Source organism: Argiope bruennichi, chromosome 8 (genome assembly GCF_947563725.1).
Source record: "Argiope bruennichi chromosome 8, qqArgBrue1.1, whole genome shotgun sequence".
Taxonomy (NCBI): Eukaryota; Metazoa; Arthropoda; class Arachnida; order Araneae; family Araneidae; genus Argiope; species Argiope bruennichi.
The window spans coordinates 54754669-54777782 of NC_079158.1; the positions used below are offsets into that span (position 1 = coordinate 54754669).

Sequence of the window (23114 nt, forward strand, 5' to 3'; positions counted from 1 at the left end):
ATTAGTAAATCAAAAATAAAATTTCAAAATGTGTAGGAATTTACATTCTTTCCAGAAAACTGAATTTAAATACTAAATTCAATTTTTTCAAGAGCAGGGTTAAAATTTAAATTTTATTTTTTTAAAATATACAATTTTCCTTTGCCAATTATTTTTCAGATGTCTAAAAAAGGTATTAAAATGCCGAGTCTTGATTATAATTAAAATATTTTTATATGATTCTTAAAAAAATTATAAAGGAATATAAACGATTTTCTTATTGCAACATCTTATAAAGATGGATTACAAATTTATATGTTTAATCCAAGTAGTTCAATTCTACCGCTGGATAATGAATATAAATTTAACATTATTTTGATTTCTAAAATTAGTTATAATTTAAAATTCACTTAAAAATTGTTAAAATGATTACCTCCTGTTTCTTTAAGAAGAAAGAACCAGAATATTCAGTGATTCCATGCTGATGGCCAAAAGCTGTGTTACTTACAACCTTGAATTACTCTAAGAACCATGCAATTCTCTCAAACTTGAGTCTTTTTTAACACAGTTGGATGGCAAATGTAAACAATTTTCTCTTCTTAACAGGAAATAAATTCACCACATGGGATTGTGAAACCATGGAATTTCAAAAAAAATGGCAAACTTGAAGCATCTAAACAATATGTTGTTGATATGAAGCAGAATAAATTGAGCTAAAATGAAGATCATTTCCTTACTTTTAAAGAGTCTATCATTAATACCCCACACCCACCTGCTGCCTTGAAGCAGGTGGTGGACTACGAAACCCCATTTTTTTTTTTTTTTTTTTTTTTTTGCATCTGTGAATCCTCCCCCAATTGAAAGCTAATCTTTATCGCTTGACTTGCTTTCATTCTGACAGCGTGGTTAATGCAGCGATCAACTGGAGTAAACTGCTTCAGAGTTTCAGCAGCTGTATTCATGATTCTGTTTATACACAGTTTTCATCAGTTGATATGAGCATGCAGGTATCAGTTGAGATTCAATCTGTTATGCTTCAGATATCTTCTGGAACTGCAGTAGTTTTCAGACGTATCTCCCATGTAAAGACAAAAACCTGTAATTATAAAGAAACAAAGAGATTACATTGAAACTAATGGTATTTGAATTTTTCTTCTATAAACTGTATATCTTACAGCAGAAATAATGATTTAGAATTCTGTTGAAATAATTGTTTAGAATCCTGTCCCATGATAAAACTTATAGTTTTTCAGGTATTACATCTTTATAAGATGAACTTTTGCGTCAAAATATAAAGAAAAATTATACTTGCCGGCTTGTAGTATAAAATAAGGAAGGACTGCAATTTCAGCAGATATTCTTGACGATTGTTAGTGGATACAGTTAGGAAAGAGCTTTCTTCTTATTTAGATTTCTCTATTTTAAACTTTGGATAAAAATATTTGTTTAATTTTGAGGATAAAACTAAGTTGGCTTTATATTTTGTACAGCAAATATGCAGGTAACTATTAATTTGAGACAAAGCAGTGTTTGAATTTTTTTTTCCTGTAATTCTTTACTAAAATATTGGATTTCAAAATATCTGCGCTAGAATTGGCACCCAGTTGCATATTACGTCCAGATATGCATGGATTTTAAAAAAAATAGCGGAACCGTATTTCGTGAAAAATAATAATCACCCACATTATTATTTTGATAATATTTTTCATAGGCAAAATATTCTGTAGTTATATCCTAGATATTTTTTTTTTTATCCTAGACTGCAATTAAACCGGAATTAACCATTTGTACTGGGAAAAATGATTCGATCCATACTTATTCACAAAATATAAGGGTTTGTTTATCGTTCCGAAAAATAAATATATATAATTATTTTAAGTCAAATTTCTCCGAAAAATTAATCTACATCTTATGACTTTATAAATATTTTTAACAATCAAAATTGAAAAGTAAATAAATAAAATATCAAAATGATGCACCGTCTTGAATGGTGTCCAAGAACAGACAACCGAGTGAAAAAGGATTAAGAGTAAACTTCAGAAAAAATGGGAGCAAGGCTAATATTTATTTAGAGGAACTTTATAAGACTATAATATGAGCATTTTTTGAAGAATTAAAAAAAAAAAGAGCTTGATAATATTTTGCCAAATAATTTTTTAACATTTATTTGTTATCTCAATCAAAAGGTAATACTATTAAATAAAATGCACAATAAGATAAAAAAAATGTTAAAAGTTTTATTGTTAACAGTAGTCGTTTTACTAATTTTATCTTTAGATGTCGCCTAAAATTTCCAAAAAAAGATACACCTCTTCCATATTACTCTCTTGAAATATCAATTATATTAGTCAAAAGTGAACTTAGGTTTACTTTAATTATTTTTTCTAATGAACAGAAAAAAATTCGTACAATAAGACATGAATTTAATTTTCACAAATTAATGATAGAGTAAGTTCTGCGTTCTAATGTCCAGCAGGTCTTTTATGCATCAGATTCCAATAGCAGAAATATGAAAATGGTAATAATTGCATACCAGTCATCAAATACTGTAAAGAAATCATCAAAATTATCAAAGAAAAAAAAAGTTAAATCTGTTTCATCTGTGCCTTGAGAAAAGACAACGTTATAAAACTTCCATCCGAATCATTGAAGGACAATCCTAGTCTGGGTAAATAGGGGATGAGGCGGGTATCTTAGACAAGGAAAAAAAAAATCAAAAAAGAAGTCGAGATGATCTTGAGCAGAAGTTAGAATTGGAAACTCAGAAGAGCGGAACGAAGTCTCGTGTGCTTTAAGCCATGATTAAGGGTCGCGAGATATCTCATATCCGGTGAAACCCTCTCCGACTAAATCGCCAGACGAATGGAGGTTGCAGACCCCTCTTTAAGAGCAAGCTCGTGCAGGGCATGCCTAATCGAACACTTGTGAAACGGGCCGATTTTCTCGATCGTTTACTGCCTGCTTCTGTTGCGCGTGGCTTCTGTAGATGTTTGTGATAAAAGGGGTCGGGGTCCTCCTGTCCACTTCCTTCACATACCTGTTGCATGGAAAGGATTTAAATGTGGATGGCCCTAAGCACTAAGAGAAAGAACGTGTCCTTGCATCTGAATGGAATCAGATAATGTTGTTTCTCCCTGATTAACTGCAAAATAATAATTTAGAAATTGTAATTTTGTATTAAAGTATTTAAAAATCAATTTTAAAATGAGTTTACTTTCAAATTATTTGCAAGTAATTTGTAAAATTTATCTGTTTTACCTGGTACTGTTTTGATATTAAGAAATATGAGGTTATCTTTGAATCCGATAGCATGAAGAAAAGTGTATTGTGCTTTTTGGATAAAGACAGAATTCCAGATTTATTTTTCAGTAACTTCTCAAATTTGGAATTAAACTGGGAAATGCAGATAATCTTTTCCAAATATAATGTCATAGTGAATATATATATAGCAAAAATTAGGTGTGTGCATGATATTATGAGAGAATTCTTCCTTATTTTTTTCAGAATGTGTCTCGCAACATTTATTTGTAAAAATTACAAGGATAATTTGTTGAAATGCTGGATAGCTTAGCAAAATCATAAACATTACACGAGCTATTCTCGTTTCATAACTATTCCTTGCAGCCAACAGCAGCTAATATATATATTTCAAATATAAATAGGAAATTTGGAAATTTAACTGATGAATCATAACCTTCATCAAATTGTTTTGATTGTCACACTACCAAGATTATAATAGTTTCTTGCAATTAAAAAAATATTTACAAAATAAACAATATTTTTACTGTCTTTGACATATAAATCCATATTTTAACATCATTTAATTCTGTTTTATCATTAGTTTTCGCTGTAGAAGTACTTGAATACTTAAAATATCATTAGTATAGTTCTTACATTAAACTTACACAATCGGTGGCCCAGTTCCAAAAGGCAACAAAAAATTGCATTTAGAATATAAAAATCCGTTGCTGCAATTTAAAATCTAGTTCATATTATTTTCCTTTAAAACTCATAAATTGTATATCTGGATTGGAGTTTTGATTTTTTTGTTCAAAGTAAGTAAAATGTAATTCTTATATGCGTATGGCTACCTAATTAACTAAAAAAAGCATTGTGTTTTAAACTGTACTCTAAACATAAATTTATGATAGTTTAGTAGTTGAGTTTCAAAATATTTCATATTTTGCTAAAACATGTCCGAGTCCCCATATTAGGCTTTAATTAACTATCGATGTTCTAATAGGTGTTATAAATGATCGTCAAAGATAAGATGCTTGTGCAGTCATCTACTAAGTCATTCTGAGCTCATAAAATCATGCATTATCGATCTCTTCATCAATAAAGTTCATATGGAGGATGTTAATGAATATACAACACATGCCCACTTCCAACAAGAGTTCACTGATTCAAAGAATCATTAATCCTTTTATAGTCATGGAATGGAATTTTTATAGTCAATGGATTGATTTTAAAAATTATTGCAGGGAAACATTTATTTTGCGTCCATTTTTAGAAATATATCAAGAAATATTTTTTTTTTCAATTTTATTGCTTATTAAATGTTAATTGGGATGAACTGTACCACACATTTTGTGGGATTTGAAACATTTGAAGGGTGAATATTCGTCCATTAGGTCAATTATTCATTATAAAATTTTTCTATTCTTTACTAATGTAACAAATCAAATATTTTCGTACTAAATCATTTCCTTTCTAGGATAAATTGCGTAAAAGATTTCTGCACAGTAAAATTTACTGAAATCATTTAAAAAATATTTTTCAATGGCACTTCTAAATAAATTCTGTGTATATCTATAATTTTTTTTAAAATTTAGTGGAGGAGCGTCAAACCTTTGATCATTTGAAACTTATTATAGACTAAAAACTACAATTTACATTCATATTTTAATTTTAGGCATAACATTTTATATAATATATATTCAACTTTATTTTTAATTATCTATACAGAGTAATATAAAGAAAGTTAATTAAGAAAAGGGAGAAAAATTATAATTGCACGTAAAATTACCCATGATTCAAAATGGTCTTGTACATTGGATCATTTTGAAGGTTCTAGTGTTGTCAGTCCAGTTTTGTCCTTATTCTATAAGAATAGATGAGAAAATGGACCTAAGCTCAATTGTGTATCTTCAAGATTTTTTTTAAATGATATCAAAGTTGGTAGAGTTGAAAACCGTTATCCTTCACAAAAGTCCATATTCTTGCTTCTATTAGAAAGTTTCGCAGCGTCTTAAATAATTTCAATTATTTTACTTCGGCATTTTTTTCTCCTTCATTTCGTTGGTTAGTTCGATTTTTATTACTGATCATAGCGAATTCTTCTTTACCTTAATCCGTAGTTTTCATTTTTGTCAATTTGTTTACATAATCTTAAGAACAGTGATTTTCTTTTTAAGGAATAATTTTCTGATGTCGTAACATTTTTTTTCTCAGAACATCTTAAAGACCTTCGAATGTTGTAAACTTTAACATTAAAGATTCACATGATTCTCTAAATGAAATTTTCTTTTGCTGTTCAACATAAAAAGATAAACTGTTTATTAAATGCAATAATAACACTTCAAGTTTCTTCCCTTTTTTCTTACGCTGTGACAAATGATAGTATAATTTGAAAAAGACCACGGTTATATTGTATAGCTTAGATTGGTGAACATGGTACGGAATGTGTTTGTGATTTCATGGTATAAACGGTGACAATTCGCCATTCTGTCATGAAGAAATCTTTAAAGATTATGTTTGAATTCAAAATCAACATGTAGTTTTGCTTACCAAATTATATTGCACAAACTGGAACATAAAAGAAAAAAAATGTGAAGTTGGTAAGTAAATAAAGAAATATAAAATCCAAACTTTTTTTTATGCTTTATAAAAAAATATAATTCTCCAAAAAAAATTATTATTTTACTTTTAAAAATAACCATTTTATATCTGCACTCATAAATTATATGTGAATGTAAACAATAACACATTTCTACTAAATAATAGACGGTATATAAGTGCTTGCTAGAAGAGTATAAGTGCTAAGATAAGGTTTAAAAATCCAAAATAATAGAGTTTTACTTATTATTTTCATTTAAAATGGAATCATAATATTATGTGTGGGGAAATTATATTTGGTAAAAAAAGAAGAAAACAGCAGGAATAGTCTCCCGAAAGCTTTCTCGCATATACTTTAATAAAGGTGTTATTCCAGAGAACGCCATGGAGAACATTGGCGAACAATAGTTAAGAAATATTGATCTTTGACGTGAGTTATTTGGCGATTCATCCTTGGCATGAGGTTAATAGTATTCGAAAATCAAATTTATTTTTTGAAGTGTTTTTCCCAACCAAATTATAAAAAAAATTGATGCAAGATTACACTTATATCCACAAAATTGCGTACTTTCAGTTATCGCATTTACATGTTTTAAAAGTACAGACCAACAGATGATCAATCCCTTATTGGATTTAGCTCAAAATTTGATTGGTGTCTGGACTATAGCTGTTAATTTTGTATATCGAATTTTATCTATACGACTTTCTCCATTTTATAGTTATCGTGTTAAATTATATTCGTACAGCCTAACAGACAGACTTTCTCTGAATGGATTTTGCTCAAAGTCTGAAAATGTAGCGTAAAGACCGTATACCAAATTTCATCCCTCATCTGAAAGCTTTTTTCAATTAACTTTGTCACAGACAGACGGACTGACGGGCAATTGCCAAAAGTATGTTTTTCGAACTCAGAGAGATCTAAAACGTGGGAATTCGTCAAAATCTCGGATTTGAATATATGTCGATTACTACTTCTTACTATGTTTACAAGAAAGTAAAAAGGAATCATACCCCCCCCCTTTTTTTTTTACCCGTTTAAGATTTGTATATTAGAATTACAGTAAGACTTCAAACACTCTTCCGATTTTATATGTCAGAGCTACTGCATGAAAAATCCATACCAAATTGTGGAAACAGACATTGTGCACTTTTGAACCTTTCAACGCCGAAGAATAATGCATTAAATCTTTACTTTCGTCTCTTCTTCCTTTAAATGTATTTCTTTACGCCTTCATTAATGATTATTAATTATTGTTGATATAATTAATTTGTCTAAAAATGATGCAACTACGGTGAAACGAAAACTTACTCCGGTGATGTTCTTCAGTATGAACAAAACACCGATATGTTAAATAATCAAAATTCTAATTGTCAAAATGCAAATGTTTCAACAGGAAGTGTTATTAGTATAACTTTGGCAGTGACCTGAAATTGGCTGTTAGCAGCAAAAAGAACTAGCCGATTACTCATTCTAGCTATTTTTGGTCTTTTTTGTCACATTTTGATTTATAAAGTTCATGAAATGCTAAATTTTCTTTCTTACTATTTGCGCATATGCGAAAAATTCAATTTCATTCAAAGTTTTTTAAATGTTAGCTTTATCAAACATATTACATTTAATGAAATATCATGTTTTCTATTTTCATTTACCTTCAACAGCACAAGGATTTTTATTTAAACCTACAAAACTTCCCGATAAATCGCAAAAGCTCGTTAAAAAAAGAAATGTAGAGCATAAGCAACAGGCAATTCGTATGAAAATAGAAACCTTTTATTTTAGAAAAGCAATCCGTCAATCGATTTGAGTAGGAAACATAGACAAACATAGCTTTTAGCAAACTCCGCTCAAATTTCCTTTTATATAAAAAAAATCAACAAAAAAATATATAAATGGATGAAAACTTCTAGAAAGCTAAGCAAATAAGGGAAGAAAGATATAAAAAAAAGAAAAGGCGACATTGTTTTTCTTCGAAATTTTCCAGGCTGTTGGCCGAGCTTGTGTATCATTAAAGCGCAGTCGCCTCCAACTTGTGACAAGCTGGACCACAGGAGCAGTTGACGAGTTTAGACACAATCATGATTATTAGAGAGCCGTCAAGAAATCCAAATAGCCGTAAATGGGATGGGGTAGCCTGCGTTGCCCTTTTTCTGGTTTACAGGGTAGATGACTCGTTGATAGGGGTTGTGAACATCAAAAATGAAACGAGCACCGTCAAGCCTTCCCTTGAATCAACTTATTTCAGTGAACTCGGAGCTATAGTTAGTTATACAGAGAAGAGAATTTTTTTTATATTATATTTTGAAAATCTGAACTCAATAGCACTTACTTTGTAATTCAGTCGGAATTAACCATTCAATCAGCATTGTACTGTAGTCCAGTTCGGTTAATTCAGACATTTTTTTTAATTTGAATTTCTCCTAATCGATCAAAAATAGTAAAAGTTTCTCAATTTTAAAATTTCGACATTTTAATCTTTATCTTGAAATTGTATTGTACATTTGTGGTATTCAAACTCTCAATTATGTGATTCTCTTAATGTTTATTAATTTTTTTAAATAATCCAGAGCTTTGAATTTATAATAATTAATATTATTTATTAATTGCAGTTGGTTTTATTAACTGTTCAGCGTTTATTAAAACACAAAATAAATATTTCTGCCGTTTTTATTTCAATAATATAGCTTTCTTTTGTCTTCCTATTTCAATAATATAGCTTTCTTGGCAAGCTGTCTTCTTTTCTGAAAAGAAAAGAAGACAGCTTGCCAAGAAGAATTTTTTAAATTTATATCTAAAACACCATTTACCTAAAATAATAAGCATCTTCGGCTTTTTTTAATCATAAATTGATAAAGACTTTGACTTTTAATTTGTTATAGATTGAGAAAGAACCTTTTGGTTCACCGGGGATAATCTTTATATTTAATTTTAGTTAAGTGGTTATGTTAATTTAATTTGTTTGCGATTCCGTCAACATTAAAGCTGTTATTTCAACAGCTTACGTAAGTTCTGTTCATTATGAATATATATTTTCTAATGGAAACCAGTCCCATAACATCAGAGAGCTCTTACAAACGTAAATGTGTGATTCATCAATCTTCTAAATTTCATGGCATCGTAACTTTACCTTTTTATTTGTCATATAAATTGCACTGATATTAAGCAGAATCCTTCTTTTATAGCTTTTAAAAATGTAAGATTAATTTGATGAAACGGTTTGTATTTCAGGACACCATTTAATTTATTGTTAGAAATTAGACAAAAAACATTTTTTTATAAAAATTGCTGAACCTCAGGGAAAATTTGCTCAGTTATTAAATTAGTATAATTGAAAATATTTTTTGAATTTTGAAATGATATCAAAATCTTTTTTGTTCTATAATACTGTTGCAAGTTATCGAAGAAAAACGACAAGATTCAGCTTCATTTTAATTCATTAAAATTTCAAAAAAATTGCTTTGAGGTGGGCATACCCACTTTCAAAAGGTATGTGCCAAATATGGTAGCTGTAGATCAGACCATTCCATTCCCAATTTTCGATAAGATGAATTTATAGTAACAATTGAATAAATACCAAAATATCACTAATTTTTCCTGTTTTCTCTTGCTCACCTGGATCTGTACATTTTCAGAAATATTACTTACATTTATTTTTTCTACATTTTATTTGTTAAAGAATAATATGTAAAACGTACATGCATGTTTAATACATTACTTACTATAAATGTTTAATACTTACCATGATTTTATATGGTAAGTATTAAACATTTATGAATGGTAATGCTTATCATAACCATTCATTAATTCGTTGACTTATCACTGACTATGCAAGATATCCTATTCCAGTTTATTTTTGAAACTTTTTTCGGAGAGTACGTATACAAATTTTAACAGTTTCCTCAATTTTTTTCCCAATTTTTTTTTTTCACAATTGAAAGTTCGTAATACATAGTAAATATTGCCTATCATGTCTAATCCTCCATCTAGTGAGTCACATGACGTTTGTCCTCCACACTTCCTGCCGGACATTCATACCGTGAACGATTATATGGTGAGTGGATGGTGTCCAACAAAGAACGATCTCGGAAAAAAGCTCAAGTGAAAAAAAAGCAACAGAGGTTAGGCTTCAAATAATTGCACAGAAGAGGATCGTTCTCCTAAAAAACAAGCCTAGTGAGCACCTGCCTTTGATATCCGGTCGCCGGGACAATCGTATAGGCGGAATTACCAACCTGGAACCAGAGCTTGAATATAATGGGTAGCGTCCACCACACACCCCCGCGTCACTTTCGCCTGCTCGTTTTTTTATCAATTTTCTTTGTCTTTTCGGGGTGGTTGTTTCACAGTCGCTTGCTTCCTCAGCGATCGGGGAGATAGGAAATGCTGGAATTCAGGCGAAAAGGATAGAAAAGGGTTAGAGCCATTTAATGTTAAAGGCTGCAAATGCTTGGTTCCAGATCGCTAATGGTGCTAATTTTGTAGCTGAGGGGATTTCCGTCACAACGCGGACGACTCATTCTTTATTTTTTTATATAAAAAGTGGTCATGACGGAGAAAGTGATGCTTTTCTTGTGGGATTGTGTATTTCGAAGTTTCACTTCTTTATCACTCGTTATAATCGTTTCCGAAAATCTTAGACTACTGTTCGTCGAACCATTTGTTAAGTGTAAGATTTCAGCGAATTCAGAAATGATATTCTTTCGTAAAAACAAATTGCTTTATGTATTGTTTGTTATTTTCTGGCAAATGTTTCAATGTTATCCTTTTGCTCTGTTACATATATTTCATAGAGACGTTTCTTGTGATAAAAGAAAGAATGAAAAACTATAATATTTTTTCACTGTTCTGTTAAAAAAATTGGTATTGATATTGCTTCTTCCTCTTCTAAATTTTTCTTCCAGATCTACCAAAGAAATTTTTATTTTGGAATAATCTTTTAAATCAAAGTGGTGCAAGAAATATCACTCCTTTTCTCTCCATAAAATTAAAATTTTGTTTGACATTTGAAAAAAACTGAAAGGAAAAATGATACTTGGACGTAAAAACTGAGCTTGAGTTGGAACTTGTACTCAATAGTTATCCGTCCCAAAAGTCATTAACTATATCGAGCATTATAAATGTATGTATGCGTTATTCTTCTATGAAAAATAATTAATCTCAATATAAATTGAAAGTCGAATACTGTGTACTTCAAAAAAGCATGTATGAAATGGCTTTTTGATGCCATGTACGAGATACCTCACGATCAGCAAATTTCTCTAAAATAGTCTTGATAGTCAGCTTGTTAGCAATATAATAAAAAAAAGTTATTCAAATTTTTTGCTTCCAAAAATTGCAACATTTTTAAATTTTTAATGAATTATCAAATATTTTAAAATGAAATACTTTTAATCATTAATGCCAAAAATCTAACTATAACAATATATATAACAACCAAAATCTTTTTTAATTTATTAACTATGTATTAAAAGATCATGTAAATAAACTAGAAATTATCTGTAAAGCGACGAGCTTGATTAAAAAATCATTCAAACACTTCACAGAACAAACTGTCGGAACTAGAGCTACTAAATTTATTGACAATTACTTATCGAATAATAGATATTTATAAATGATGGATTTATGGAAATTTTAATTAGATTTTTAATGAAACATTAATAGAATTTAGCAATCAATAAATTTTCGTCAATAATTTTCCGAATTTTTCCAAATTTTTCTTCAATAATTTTGGAATGTATTCGTGCACAAAAATTATCATACTAATTAAAAAAATTGGCTGTTTAGGAATACCAATTTTATTTTCGCATATTTTTCCTCTAATAAATATTTAAAAACGTTTTTCAGTAAATTTTATATCAATAATTTTCATTATTTTAGTAGTTATACGATATTAAAAGCGTGTTTTTTCTGTGCATATTATCCATTACTATAAAAATAGTAAATTTTTAAAAATAATCTGAAAAGATAATCAAGCCTAAATCATTATAGTATTTTATTTCAGACTAGATGTTTGAATCTCTCTCTCTCTCTCTCCCTCTCTCCCTCTCTCCCTCTCTCCCTCTCCCTCTCTCCCTCTCCCTCTCCCTCTCTCCCTCTCCCTCTCCCTCTCTCCCTCTCCCTCTCCCTCTCCCTCTCCCTCTCCCTCTCTTTTGTACATACAAGAACGTATGATTTGGCAATAACAACTCTTTCTTCCCTTCCAACAGGTGTGTGTACTAACAGCACGGCCCCCAGTGTGAGTTCGATCAACAGAATTCTCCGGAACCGGGCAGCTGAGCGCGCGGCCGCGGAGTTCGCCCGGGCGGCCGGATACGGAATGTACCACCCGTATGCGGCTGCTGCGGCCTTTCCCTGGAGCGCTGCCGCTGCAGCAGCAGCTACCACGCCCCACATGTGGCCCACTTTTCATGCCGGATCGGCCGGACCTCTTCCCACCGGATCGCCAGTTGACCCCACAGCGATGGCCGGACTCAATCCCCTCAGAGACCAAAGGCAATCGGGTAAGGAATATTAAAGTGCAAAGATGCATTTTTGTCGAAAATGCTCAATCATATAACATAATATATCATATATCAATCACATATCAACAATACATATAACATAAAGCAAAAGAGTTCTAAGAGTAGATTTTTATGCAAAGTTTCAGTAAATTTGCATTCACACATTGTTTAGTAAGTAATAATCGGTACGAAATGCATTTTAAAGAAAGAAGCTGATAAATATGCTGAATAGAAAGAATAATATGCTGAATATAAATCAGAGATTTTTAAAGGAAAGAAATACTTAACAAGTAATAAGTACAATAAATTAACAATAATAACCGTTTGAAAACTTGTTACAAAGTTCTAATGCTTTATAATTTGAATATGAGCATATGTGTGTTTTACTTATGAAATTAAGCGATTTCACAGCAGTCTTTTATAAAATAAAACTAGAGAGAAATATTTTAAAAATCAATATAAATAAACAAAAGAATTAATGGTAGGAGTGGATATTTTCTGTTAGATCAGAATCGTTTATAAACTTTATTATTAAGACACTAATTAGTTATTCTAAACTATTTCAAATATCAAACAGGTATTCAAATTTGCATGAATATGGAAGATTAATTCATCTTTCAAGAAATAAGCGAATCTACCAATTAAATGCTTAACAGTTGCCTTTGCGTGCTGTGATATCATTCAGTTTGGAATTTTTAATTTAAAATGGTGTCACTCCTAAATGTTAGAATTCGATACAAAAATTACTTGTAAGCCATAAAATTTTAATAAAAATACTAACTTTTAACTGAATCAATATGAATGCATATTCCAGAAACATAAACCAGAACAGAAATTTCCAGACTTGAAATTGTGACAGTTAATCGATTAATGAATCCCTTTAAGATTTTTGATACCGTAATTAATTTTAATTTCAAATAGAGAAACGAAAAGTAATTGGAATAAAATCTATCGTTCTAGAAAAAGTAGTAGAAAAATGAAAGAGCTCTTTTATTCTTGAATATGTTACTAAGAGGCAGCTTTTACGTTTTATTGTTATACTACTTAATAGCCAAAACATACTGCCAACGTTTCCTTCCCTCAAACAAATTCATTAAGTCTGCTGAGAAATTCATAAATGTATTCAGTGCGGAAATATATTTTTCTTCGAACACTCTTCCTTTCTGCTCACTTTCAGGATCCCCCTTCTTTTCCCAGCTGTTGCCATTTGCTTAAGCCAAAAAAATTAAGCCCCATTTAATCCAAAAACTGCCAAAAATTCTACGATTGAGACAACTTTTATGGCAGACCGCATGAAACAAAGTGGCGCCGTCTTGAGACCCAAAGCACAGAATCACGAACCTTGATGATACACAATGCAGAAGCAAAACAAAAAGGGGGAAAAAAAAAGTTAATAATCCATAGAAATTAAAATATTCTCATCCAAGTCCGTGAATGAAGTTATTAAAGATAATAGGGAACGTGAAGCAAACACTCTGAAGATTCCAAAAAAGTGCGCCCAGCCAATTTTTCACAAATGATAAACAATTAAGTTCCCATAAAACTAAATTGAACTTGATCCCTCTCATGTAATGGCCTTCATGTTTACGGCTCGCGGTCTCCCTTTGTTTCGAGCCTCCCCCTCTCTCGCCCCCCACTTTTTATCGTCTTCCATTTTTATCTTAATTAAGCCTGCCCGCCTAGGGGTGTATGCATTAGCATTAGAAACGGCCCCCCTCTTCAAGAAAGCACGATTATCGAGCCCTGGTCGATAAATACGTGTGCATTAGTAGCCAGTTCGATGATATTTAACTGAAGATCCAACCCGCAAATACGATTTTAAAAGGAATTGGGAATAGGGATGGATGGATACCTGTTGCGTAAAACTAGAAGAAACTTAGTATTTTTTGTTTTTTAATTATCTGTGGCTGTTTTTTTTTATCCATCCCCACATGCCAGTTTTTGATGTCTCTATCTGAAGCTTAGCCGGCTTCTTTATTGTTATGACTTCTTCATCTTTTCGGTTCCTTTTTAATTTAGCAATTAAAGCAATTACCTGATTAGGAATGTGGAAGTCTTCCCCCCTTCCCTCTGATTCCGTATGGTAATGGCGGCCATAAGGTAGCCTTGATTGCGTTTCGTTCCGTGACGTTTATATCTCTCAGAGGCTGTGAGTAAGTGCAAGAATGCTTTTGTGGAACTGTTGCCGACAATTGGGACTCACAAAGAGATGGCGATCTTCTCCAGAGAAATAAATTTGCACGAAGAGTTAATGCCATATAGTTAGGTTTCTGGGGAGAATTCTTCACCAAGATATTTCCTATGTGGCATTTTGTTTTTTAATCTCGTCTATAGGAATAATTGTTATCGCTTCTCTCTTTCAGAAAAAGTGGGATATATGTTTCAGTTATAATTAAATCCTGTTATTTACATCTCACAGAAATATATCCTTTAACTGTCAGGTATTTAAGGAATTTTATTTTTAATTAATTGGACAGAATTCTAAATACGGTGATAAGGCAAGTATTTGACTTTATTATCAAGGATATTATGATTAAGGAAAGGGCCAAGTTTAATTTGAGTAACAGGATATGTGCCTAGAAGAACAGTTTATCGTTAATTAAAGGACATTTTTAAAAAAGTTACAAAGAACTTATTGCTCTTTCATTGCATTTTTAAAGATCACTATATATATATATAAGAAGAAATTACATGGAGTGGAATATTCATAAAAAACTAAAATTATTCAAACATGTCATGTCCCATCGAGTATTCCATTGACTTTCTTTTTTTTATCCCAAACCATAGAAGCTATCATTGCATAATTTTCTTTGTTCTCAGCTTTTTCGGAGCTTAAAAAAAAAAAAAAAAAAATTTAAAAAAAAACACGTAAATATTGAAAAAATTATCTGGCAGCATATTTCAAAAATGCATTGCGTATTTACAGATAAAAATCAGACACAGATTTCAGGCGAACATGAGTAAAAAAATCATTTTCTTTTAGAATTTTTATATTTCTTGAATATGATAGGAATTTTTCTAATTAAATGCAGATAATCAGTAAAATTAATTAACCAGAACAGTAATATTTACTCGCTTGTATAATTTCTACACAATGGATTTTAGATCAACCATCAATATAAGTTAATATGACAATGTGCATACAACAGATCTTTTGGAAAAGTATAGAACTCATAGTAGTATTCTCTCTTCAACTTTCTCAAAAAAGGTTCCAATTCAGCTTCTTTGCTAGAAAGCTAGTCTAAGCATTTTGACATTTTACCCTTGATCGATTGGATCCAAAGCTTAATATTGATCAATAATTTTAGTGACTGGATCAGCGATCGAATTTCATTTACATAAGTCGTTGCTTTTTTTTCAATCATAATGAAAATATAGTAAAGATATTCAAATGGCTTCTAACTAATTTTCCGAATATTACTTAAGACGATATGCCAATTCTACGTATAGCTCACAATCAAATATAGATTTGCAGACTATTTAAAACTCTTACTTTTAAATTCATTGCCCAACCCTTCGCAATTCTGAATTATCAAGTGCACATGCACATAGATGAGCAGAAAATTAGACATCTCACTGATGGAGTTCGTCTATAGTTTTATAGAAAATCAAATCAATATTAAAATTTCAGAATTCAATAAATATCAACATTTTACCCATTTTTAGCATTTTTGAATCCCCGAATTCATATACATAACAGACGCAAGTCCAAATATTTTTTTTTCTGAGATCACAGGAATGTCTAAATTTTGGAGGTTCATCGAAATAATGATGTTTAAGTTTCTTTTTATTACAATTTTTCTTCGAATATTTCGCAATTGATTTTACTGTATTTGACGGTTGAATAAAAGAGGTATAAAGTTTTCTTATTTACCATTAAATAAGTCAGTTTCACAGTAAATTTAATGAGAAACGTCATGGAAACAATTCTTTATCTCCGTTTACTATCCGCTCCTTGTAGAGCAATTCCGTTCACGCACATAAACTAAGAAAAACAAATAATAAATTTTTTATTTGTTAATATTAGCATTCTCACTCGAACTTCTTTTGTAAATACAACATTTGAGATGTTTATTCATTTAATTTATCAACCTCAAACAAAACGCACTGACCGTATCGACTGCGGTTATAAATCTGAATAAACGTCTTTAAATATCATTCATTTCCAAATTCGTATTCATTACTAACTTCATTCTTCTTCCAAAAGTAATTATTCCCGAAAGAGAGTCGGACCGTTGAGATAACAACACTTCATCAAACACGTCTGAAGCGAAGAGAGCGGGGACGGATTTACCCAGCCCGAATCTGTGCTGGGGGTTTATAAAACGAAAATTGGCCTTATAATTTGGAAGTGAATTACTGCTCCCCTCTTTTCCGAAGGAAAAATTCTACGATTTATTTTTTTCCAACACCACCAGGTCGTGGGAAATTGGAAGCTAAGAATTCTTTGCGCCATCTGTCAACCACTTTGAAGGCGCCACAGACCAACTAATTGCCCGACACGACATAAAGAACCGTAAGAAAAAGGAGTCGGGTAGGAGAGAGCGACGCGAAAAAGAAAGAAAATAAATAAATAGATTTTAAAAAAAACGGACGAAAGTCGCACTGCTTGTTGACTTGTAGAAAGGAAAAATCAAAGCTTCGAGCAAGGAGGGATGAAAAAAAAAAAAAAAAAACAGAAGAAAAGGCAAAGAGGGAAGATGGCATATTAGTTTGACATTTTATGGAAGAACTTTCTAATGGCGGTGTTCCTTGAGCAGATCGGTAAACAGTAGACTTAAGAATAACCTTAAAAAAAAAAAGAACCGGAGAGACTGAAGAACGGGCATTAAAGAGTTTCGGGGTTGCGTGTGTGTTTATATTGGCTCATTCGTGTCCACATTTAGTTGCTGGTAGCAACCGAGGCAATTGGAAGAGAGAAAAAAGACAGTTGGGCAACTGAAATTGCCCATGAATACTTCATCAGTTTGAATGTGAAACTTGAAGCAGTCTTCTGATGAGGAATTGGGACCGAGACGAGAATTACGGGGAAAATGCATTAAAAATTCATGGCCAGGTAGTTTGAGGAGGGAGACCATGCATGAGATGTAATTATTACATCATTTCATTCCATAATAAGGTGCATCATTACGACGGGGGGAAAAATCGATTAATTCACATATAAGCATCTCTGGGAAGTTGATTCGGATATGTAATAACAACATGTAGCAAAGTAAGTCACTGCTGTCACGCAATCTTGCTTCAAAATGCAAGTAAGAGTACCGATTTCTGAAACGTAATGTTTTACTTACAGGCAGATACGGTTTTACTAGTGCCTAGAAAATATATATCCCTTCCCAATCACTTCACAATTCAGAGTGTTATGATATATTTTATTATTTATCATTTATCCCATTATTTGCGAGAAAATATGTTTGTTATTATGACCCAGTGGCAATGATGTTGGTCATTTAGTGCCACTTACTTTCCAGGACTTCTTACAGAGGCTTATGCAATACAGTTCAATAGCATGTTTTTATAAATAAGTAAAAATTCACTCTGAAAAAAAACGTCAGTATAGGGGGGACGTCAATAATCCCCATTTACGAAAGATTTTTGTCACCGATAATAAATAACTTTAATAATGAAAATTATAAATCATGAAATTACAAACGTCTGAATTTTGAATAATTGCCCCAAGTTTTATTCTAGTTAACCAAAATTGGACTAAAGTAATAAATTCTGTTTGCTGAAATATGAGAATTCCTTATCATAAGTGTGTATTTAAATTCATTTAAATTGTTATGAAGTGTAACATGATTCCCCTGATGCAAACAAATGACATACAATCATCAGAATCTTATTAAGTTCAAAATAAAAATTCACAGTTGGAAGTTTTAACAATCTAAGAGGGATTTATTTACTTTCTATTATTCACTAAAGGCATTTTTGTTTTTGGTGAATTAAATTTCAATAAAAGTCATTAAGCGTTAACGGAATGCATAAATTTTAATAATATCTCAGTTTGTTGCACTCAATTTTCGAAATTATTTGGTTTAATTCTTTGTTTTAAATTAAAATGATTCAGAAAAATAGGAATTATTTTACATCAATTTAATACCTAATAATTACTAAAAGGAAACATCAATTTAGAAACCTATTGGTTTCAAAAATAATCCTCCATGGTAATACGTTTCAATAATTAAAAAAAAAATATTTTATTGGATCGACAAATTGTAGCTACTGATATTCCAACCTATTTTAAATTGTTTTGAAATTGTTGGGATTAAAAAAAAAGCATTATATTGCAAATAATAATGCAATCCAATTTTAAACCAACAATAAATCAATTTTGTTCATAAGTTTTAAACTATTATTCTTTCGCCTGACAGGCAATTTATATGTCGGTGAATTTTTATAAGGGAGGACAATACAGGCGTTTTAATTTACTATTACAAATTTGAAATTTATTTCTGAGTTTTTTTGAGATCTGAAGTTATTTAGTCAAAATAATATGAGTCAGTGCATCGTCAGTATTGAAATATATGTAATATTTATGTTGCAATAAAACAATTAACGAATTTAATGTTCACCTTATTATTACATAATAATGTCTTTAATAAAAGTATGTTTTTCAATAACATGCTTTTATTAGTAAAAGAATATTATTTATTTCCATTTTTTTTACTTTTTAATACTTTATTTTTTAAACAATTTCTATAAATAATTAAGAATTCTTCACATCAGTTTTATCTTTGATTCACTGCCAGATGGTGCATTATATATTAAATTAAAATTAAGTAATATGATTCAATAAACTGTCAGTTAATTTTTGAAAATTTTAAAATACTGTATTTTTATCCAGGGCATAAAATTTCGAAACTCTGAAACTCAGGAGATGAGATAAAAATCGACAATAAATTGCATCTTTATCGGAAATAAGATAAATATATGTAATCAAAATGGAACCATATACTGATTGCCTCAAATTCCTTTTAAATGTATGTTGATCTCTTAGACACATTCATCAAATTGATCAATTAAGTGATTGTTCTTTCGCAGCGGACAAAGATCTGGACGAATGCGCCAGTTCCGATTCCGGAGACCGACCGAAATTCCGCAGGAACCGCACCACCTTCAGTCCAGAACAGCTTGAAGTTCTGGAAGAGGAGTTCGAAAAGACCCATTACCCGTGTGTCAGTACGCGAGAACGATTAGCGGCCAAAACAAACCTTTCAGAAGCCAGAGTTCAAGTAAGTAGTCTACATGTAATTAAAGAAACCCAAATCTCATTGAAAGTAGTAAATGTTTGTCAAAAAGTGGAAATTTGTTTCTTTATATAAGTAATTGGCAAGCTTCGGTTAAAAAAAGCCAGGAATTTCAGATTAGTAGAATGCAAATTATCAGATCAATAATATGAATTTCCAATATCCGAATCGGACTTAAGAGGAATAAAAAAAAACGCGTCAGAATTGTGTTTTCTTTTTCATGCAAATCGTACAGAATTTACTTACCTTTTGTTTACTGAATCTAATAACTTGAAATAAAGTTAAGTTTCTTCAATTTTAGAAATCTTTTTTCAATTAATTTCCGAGCTTTATCAAACTATCCGAAATAGTCCAATACTTGTTTCATTGAGATAAGTAGAACTCTAATGCATTGAGAGTTGTATGTACCAATCGGCAAGCATCCGTTACATACTTTACAGGTGAATTGTACAGTTAATCGAGCTCATATACTGTTATAAAAATGTATCTTGACATGTAAAAGATTAAAACTATTCATTTCATACTTTAATTCTAGATATTAAAAGCATTAAAGGAAATGAAAACTGATGTCCCCTTTTTAATAGATTAATTTTTGATCCAAGTTTGTGATCCAATTGTAAAAACAATTAGAAAAAAGTTAAAGAGCATATAGCAACTCTCTAAAAGTATTTCGTAATAAAAGCCCTTTGAAAAGAAAAGTGATGTCTCTTAAAAATTTAAATAAATGGATATACATTTAATAAAAACTGATCATAGAAACTGTGTGGCTCCCTTAAGGTAGGACTCATTTTGCACAAAAAGGAATGAAAGAAATATTAACCATTATTTCTAAAAGAACTTTGCATATATATATGTGTTCTAGTTATTTGTATAATTGTGATTTAATATTGCATTAATCCTTTGTCCTTGATTTAAAGACTGATTAGTTTAATATAGATGGTTAATTTAATATTAACATAGCTCTTATTCCATGTCTTTTAATTGCTAGAAAAAATAGTTTGCTGTTCTCTCAGATTTTTGCTCAACATAAGAAAATTCAGCAGATCCTGTTATATTAAAAAAAAAGAGATAGAGCATGTAGTTATTTACTGGAGGCTCGCTATGTTGAATTCAAAAAAATTATTCATTAGCATGTTATTGCCTAGTCGGGAGTGACAGAAGGTAATTATGATGAAGGGGAGAGGCATTGTTGAATCGTTAATTTTCGGAACCTGGAGTTAACATTATATTTTTATCGATCCCAAGAGCATATGTTGGCAACTGCTGATTGCAAAGTTCTTTGCGTTAAAGTATAGAATTAGTATTTAGTCCACTGAACCAAATCTGACTTCTGTGCCAAAAAAAACTTCGAAATTAATTAGTAAAATAAATTTTATTTTCAAATATAACTGAAGTTTTTTTTATCCAAATTTTAAAATCAAATCATTCGTCAAATATTCATACGAAAAAGAATATATATGGAGAGAAAACATTTCTATCGCTGCGACATGTAAAGCTAGTACTTATGGAAATAAATTGTGTAATTTTTCGAAGTTAGCAGCTTAATAGCTGTATTCGAACATGAGAACTTTAAAACAAACACTTTAGTACCCTCCTCAGAAACTGAGCATTGCCATTAAGAAGACAATTTGGCAAGATTATTAAAGCACGGTAATGACCAAAATACTTTATTCTCCCCCCCCCTCCACATACTCTCACAACCCTTGCATATGAGTAATTACCTTCTTAACGAGCTGCTATTAGTGATGTCATAAATGCCTGTGGGCGTGTCGACATTGCAATCAACCAATGACAAGAACCAAGAACGTCACGTGGGTCCCCAGTTTTAACGTTAAGTGGTCGCGCAGAGTTGCCCATAGCAACGTTAGTGTAATCAATGTGGATATTATTTTTATTAGATTTTTTATCATCAGTTCCGTTTATTATTATTATTATTTTTTACGAAATAAAAGCGAGTGCATTTGCTCTCATGGGCGTGGGCGATGTAAGTGATGTGTCTGTCCGTCTGTCCTACTGTCCTGGCAGGCGGGGCCGGAATCGTCTGCGAGCTGCTCGCCTGCTTGCGCACAACTCAACTCGACCGCGCTGGTTTATTCAGGAGCGCGCCGCGATATAGGGGTGGTGGTTATTGGATTATTTTTCGCAGGAAAACGCAGAAAAAGTGGAAAAGAAAAAAAAAAACATATCCAACAGAATAATAATAAAAAGAAAGAGATAAAAAGAAAAAAAGAGAGAATGAACAAAGCATGGACTAGCGAATGAATAATAATAATAGTGATGATGATGAAAAGCAGTAGCAGGGCGTAGGAAAAAATCCGCCTACAATAGGCGTACCTAATGCATATTATATACACAAAGCGCAAGGTCTTTCCCGTGTTATTATGGCACAGAGCGCAAACATATTCTTCACAATATGAGAATCCATTATCGGATAGGCAATGATATAGCTACTTCTTTTTTTCCACCGCTTCCTCTTCTATTATAATTTCGTGTTTTTAATTTTTTTTTCTTGTTACTCTACTCTTTGATTTGGGCCTTTTAACTTTATGGAATTTCTACCCTAGTTGCGGTCAAAGCCTAATGAACTAATATAGTTTTTCTGATACTGTTTTATTAATGTAGATCAAACCTAAGATAGATGGATATAGGCAACCGCAAGAAAACTGACATTATTTCAACTTTATCCAGTAAAAAATAAAAATTTAATGAGATACTTTTCGATAAAATTCCCCTTTCATTCATTTGGAGTTTTCTTTTAATAAGTACTTAGATTCATCTTCCTCTTTTTTCGAGTAATGACTACAAATTTTTGTATTATCTGCATGAGCTGGGTAAAAAATACAACAACTAATAACTTAGAGTTGAAAATCAAACTAAGTTGATAAATAATTTTTTATTAGAATATGTGTAAATTTAAAAGGTATATGTTCATTTTATTCATAATAGCGATTTCATGCAAACATTTTATAAAACATATAAAATTCTGAATATATTATAAAACATATAGGTTCTGAATATATGGTTTATTAATGAAATCAATCCTATTCTACATTTCAATGTAATGTTAGGCAATTATTATTTATTTATGTGTTTTTATTTTATACAACAAATTATAGTGTTGTGTGAATTCATATTTTTAATTAAGAAACAATGCTTCCTACGCACTCTTCAAGCTCTGAGAAAACTTTTTATTAATAACTTTAAGTAAATCTTTGAAATTTCTTATTTTAACAAAGTATTAAATTGATCTGAACATGCTCAAAAATAAATTTTTTATAAGATATATCGTTGATTTTAAAAGATCTACCTACTTTCTGCTTTTAATCAAATAAGCAAAGAAATTTTTTAGTGAGAAATTACTCTACAGGTTGATTCTAAAAAACTGTTAACAAAATAAAAGCAAATCAGCTATAAGAAAACCATTATCTAATTTCAGTGCAAACGTCTTCCACAGGTGCTAGACGTCCTTTAGATGATCTGCCTTATAAGAATGGAGAGCAAAAATTAACCAACATTTTGTTTTTATCTTGTTTTTTACATTTTATAATTATA

At 30.9% G+C, this 23114-nt stretch overlaps 1 protein-coding gene across 5 annotated transcripts in view; it reads left to right on the forward strand.

Annotated features, from left to right (window-relative positions):
* The window catches only part of LOC129981769 (paired box protein Pax-6-like), a 256014-nt gene that overhangs the window by 230997 nt on the left and 1903 nt on the right, over positions 1-23114 (forward strand). For all 5 annotated transcript variants that reach the window (XM_056092764.1, XM_056092763.1, XM_056092767.1 and 2 more), the window contains 2 exons: positions 12022-12315; positions 19357-19547. In XM_056092764.1, the coding sequence (XP_055948739.1) occupies positions 12022-12315; positions 19357-19547 (485 nt within the window). The remainder of the gene's footprint in view (positions 1-12021; positions 12316-19356; positions 19548-23114) is intronic.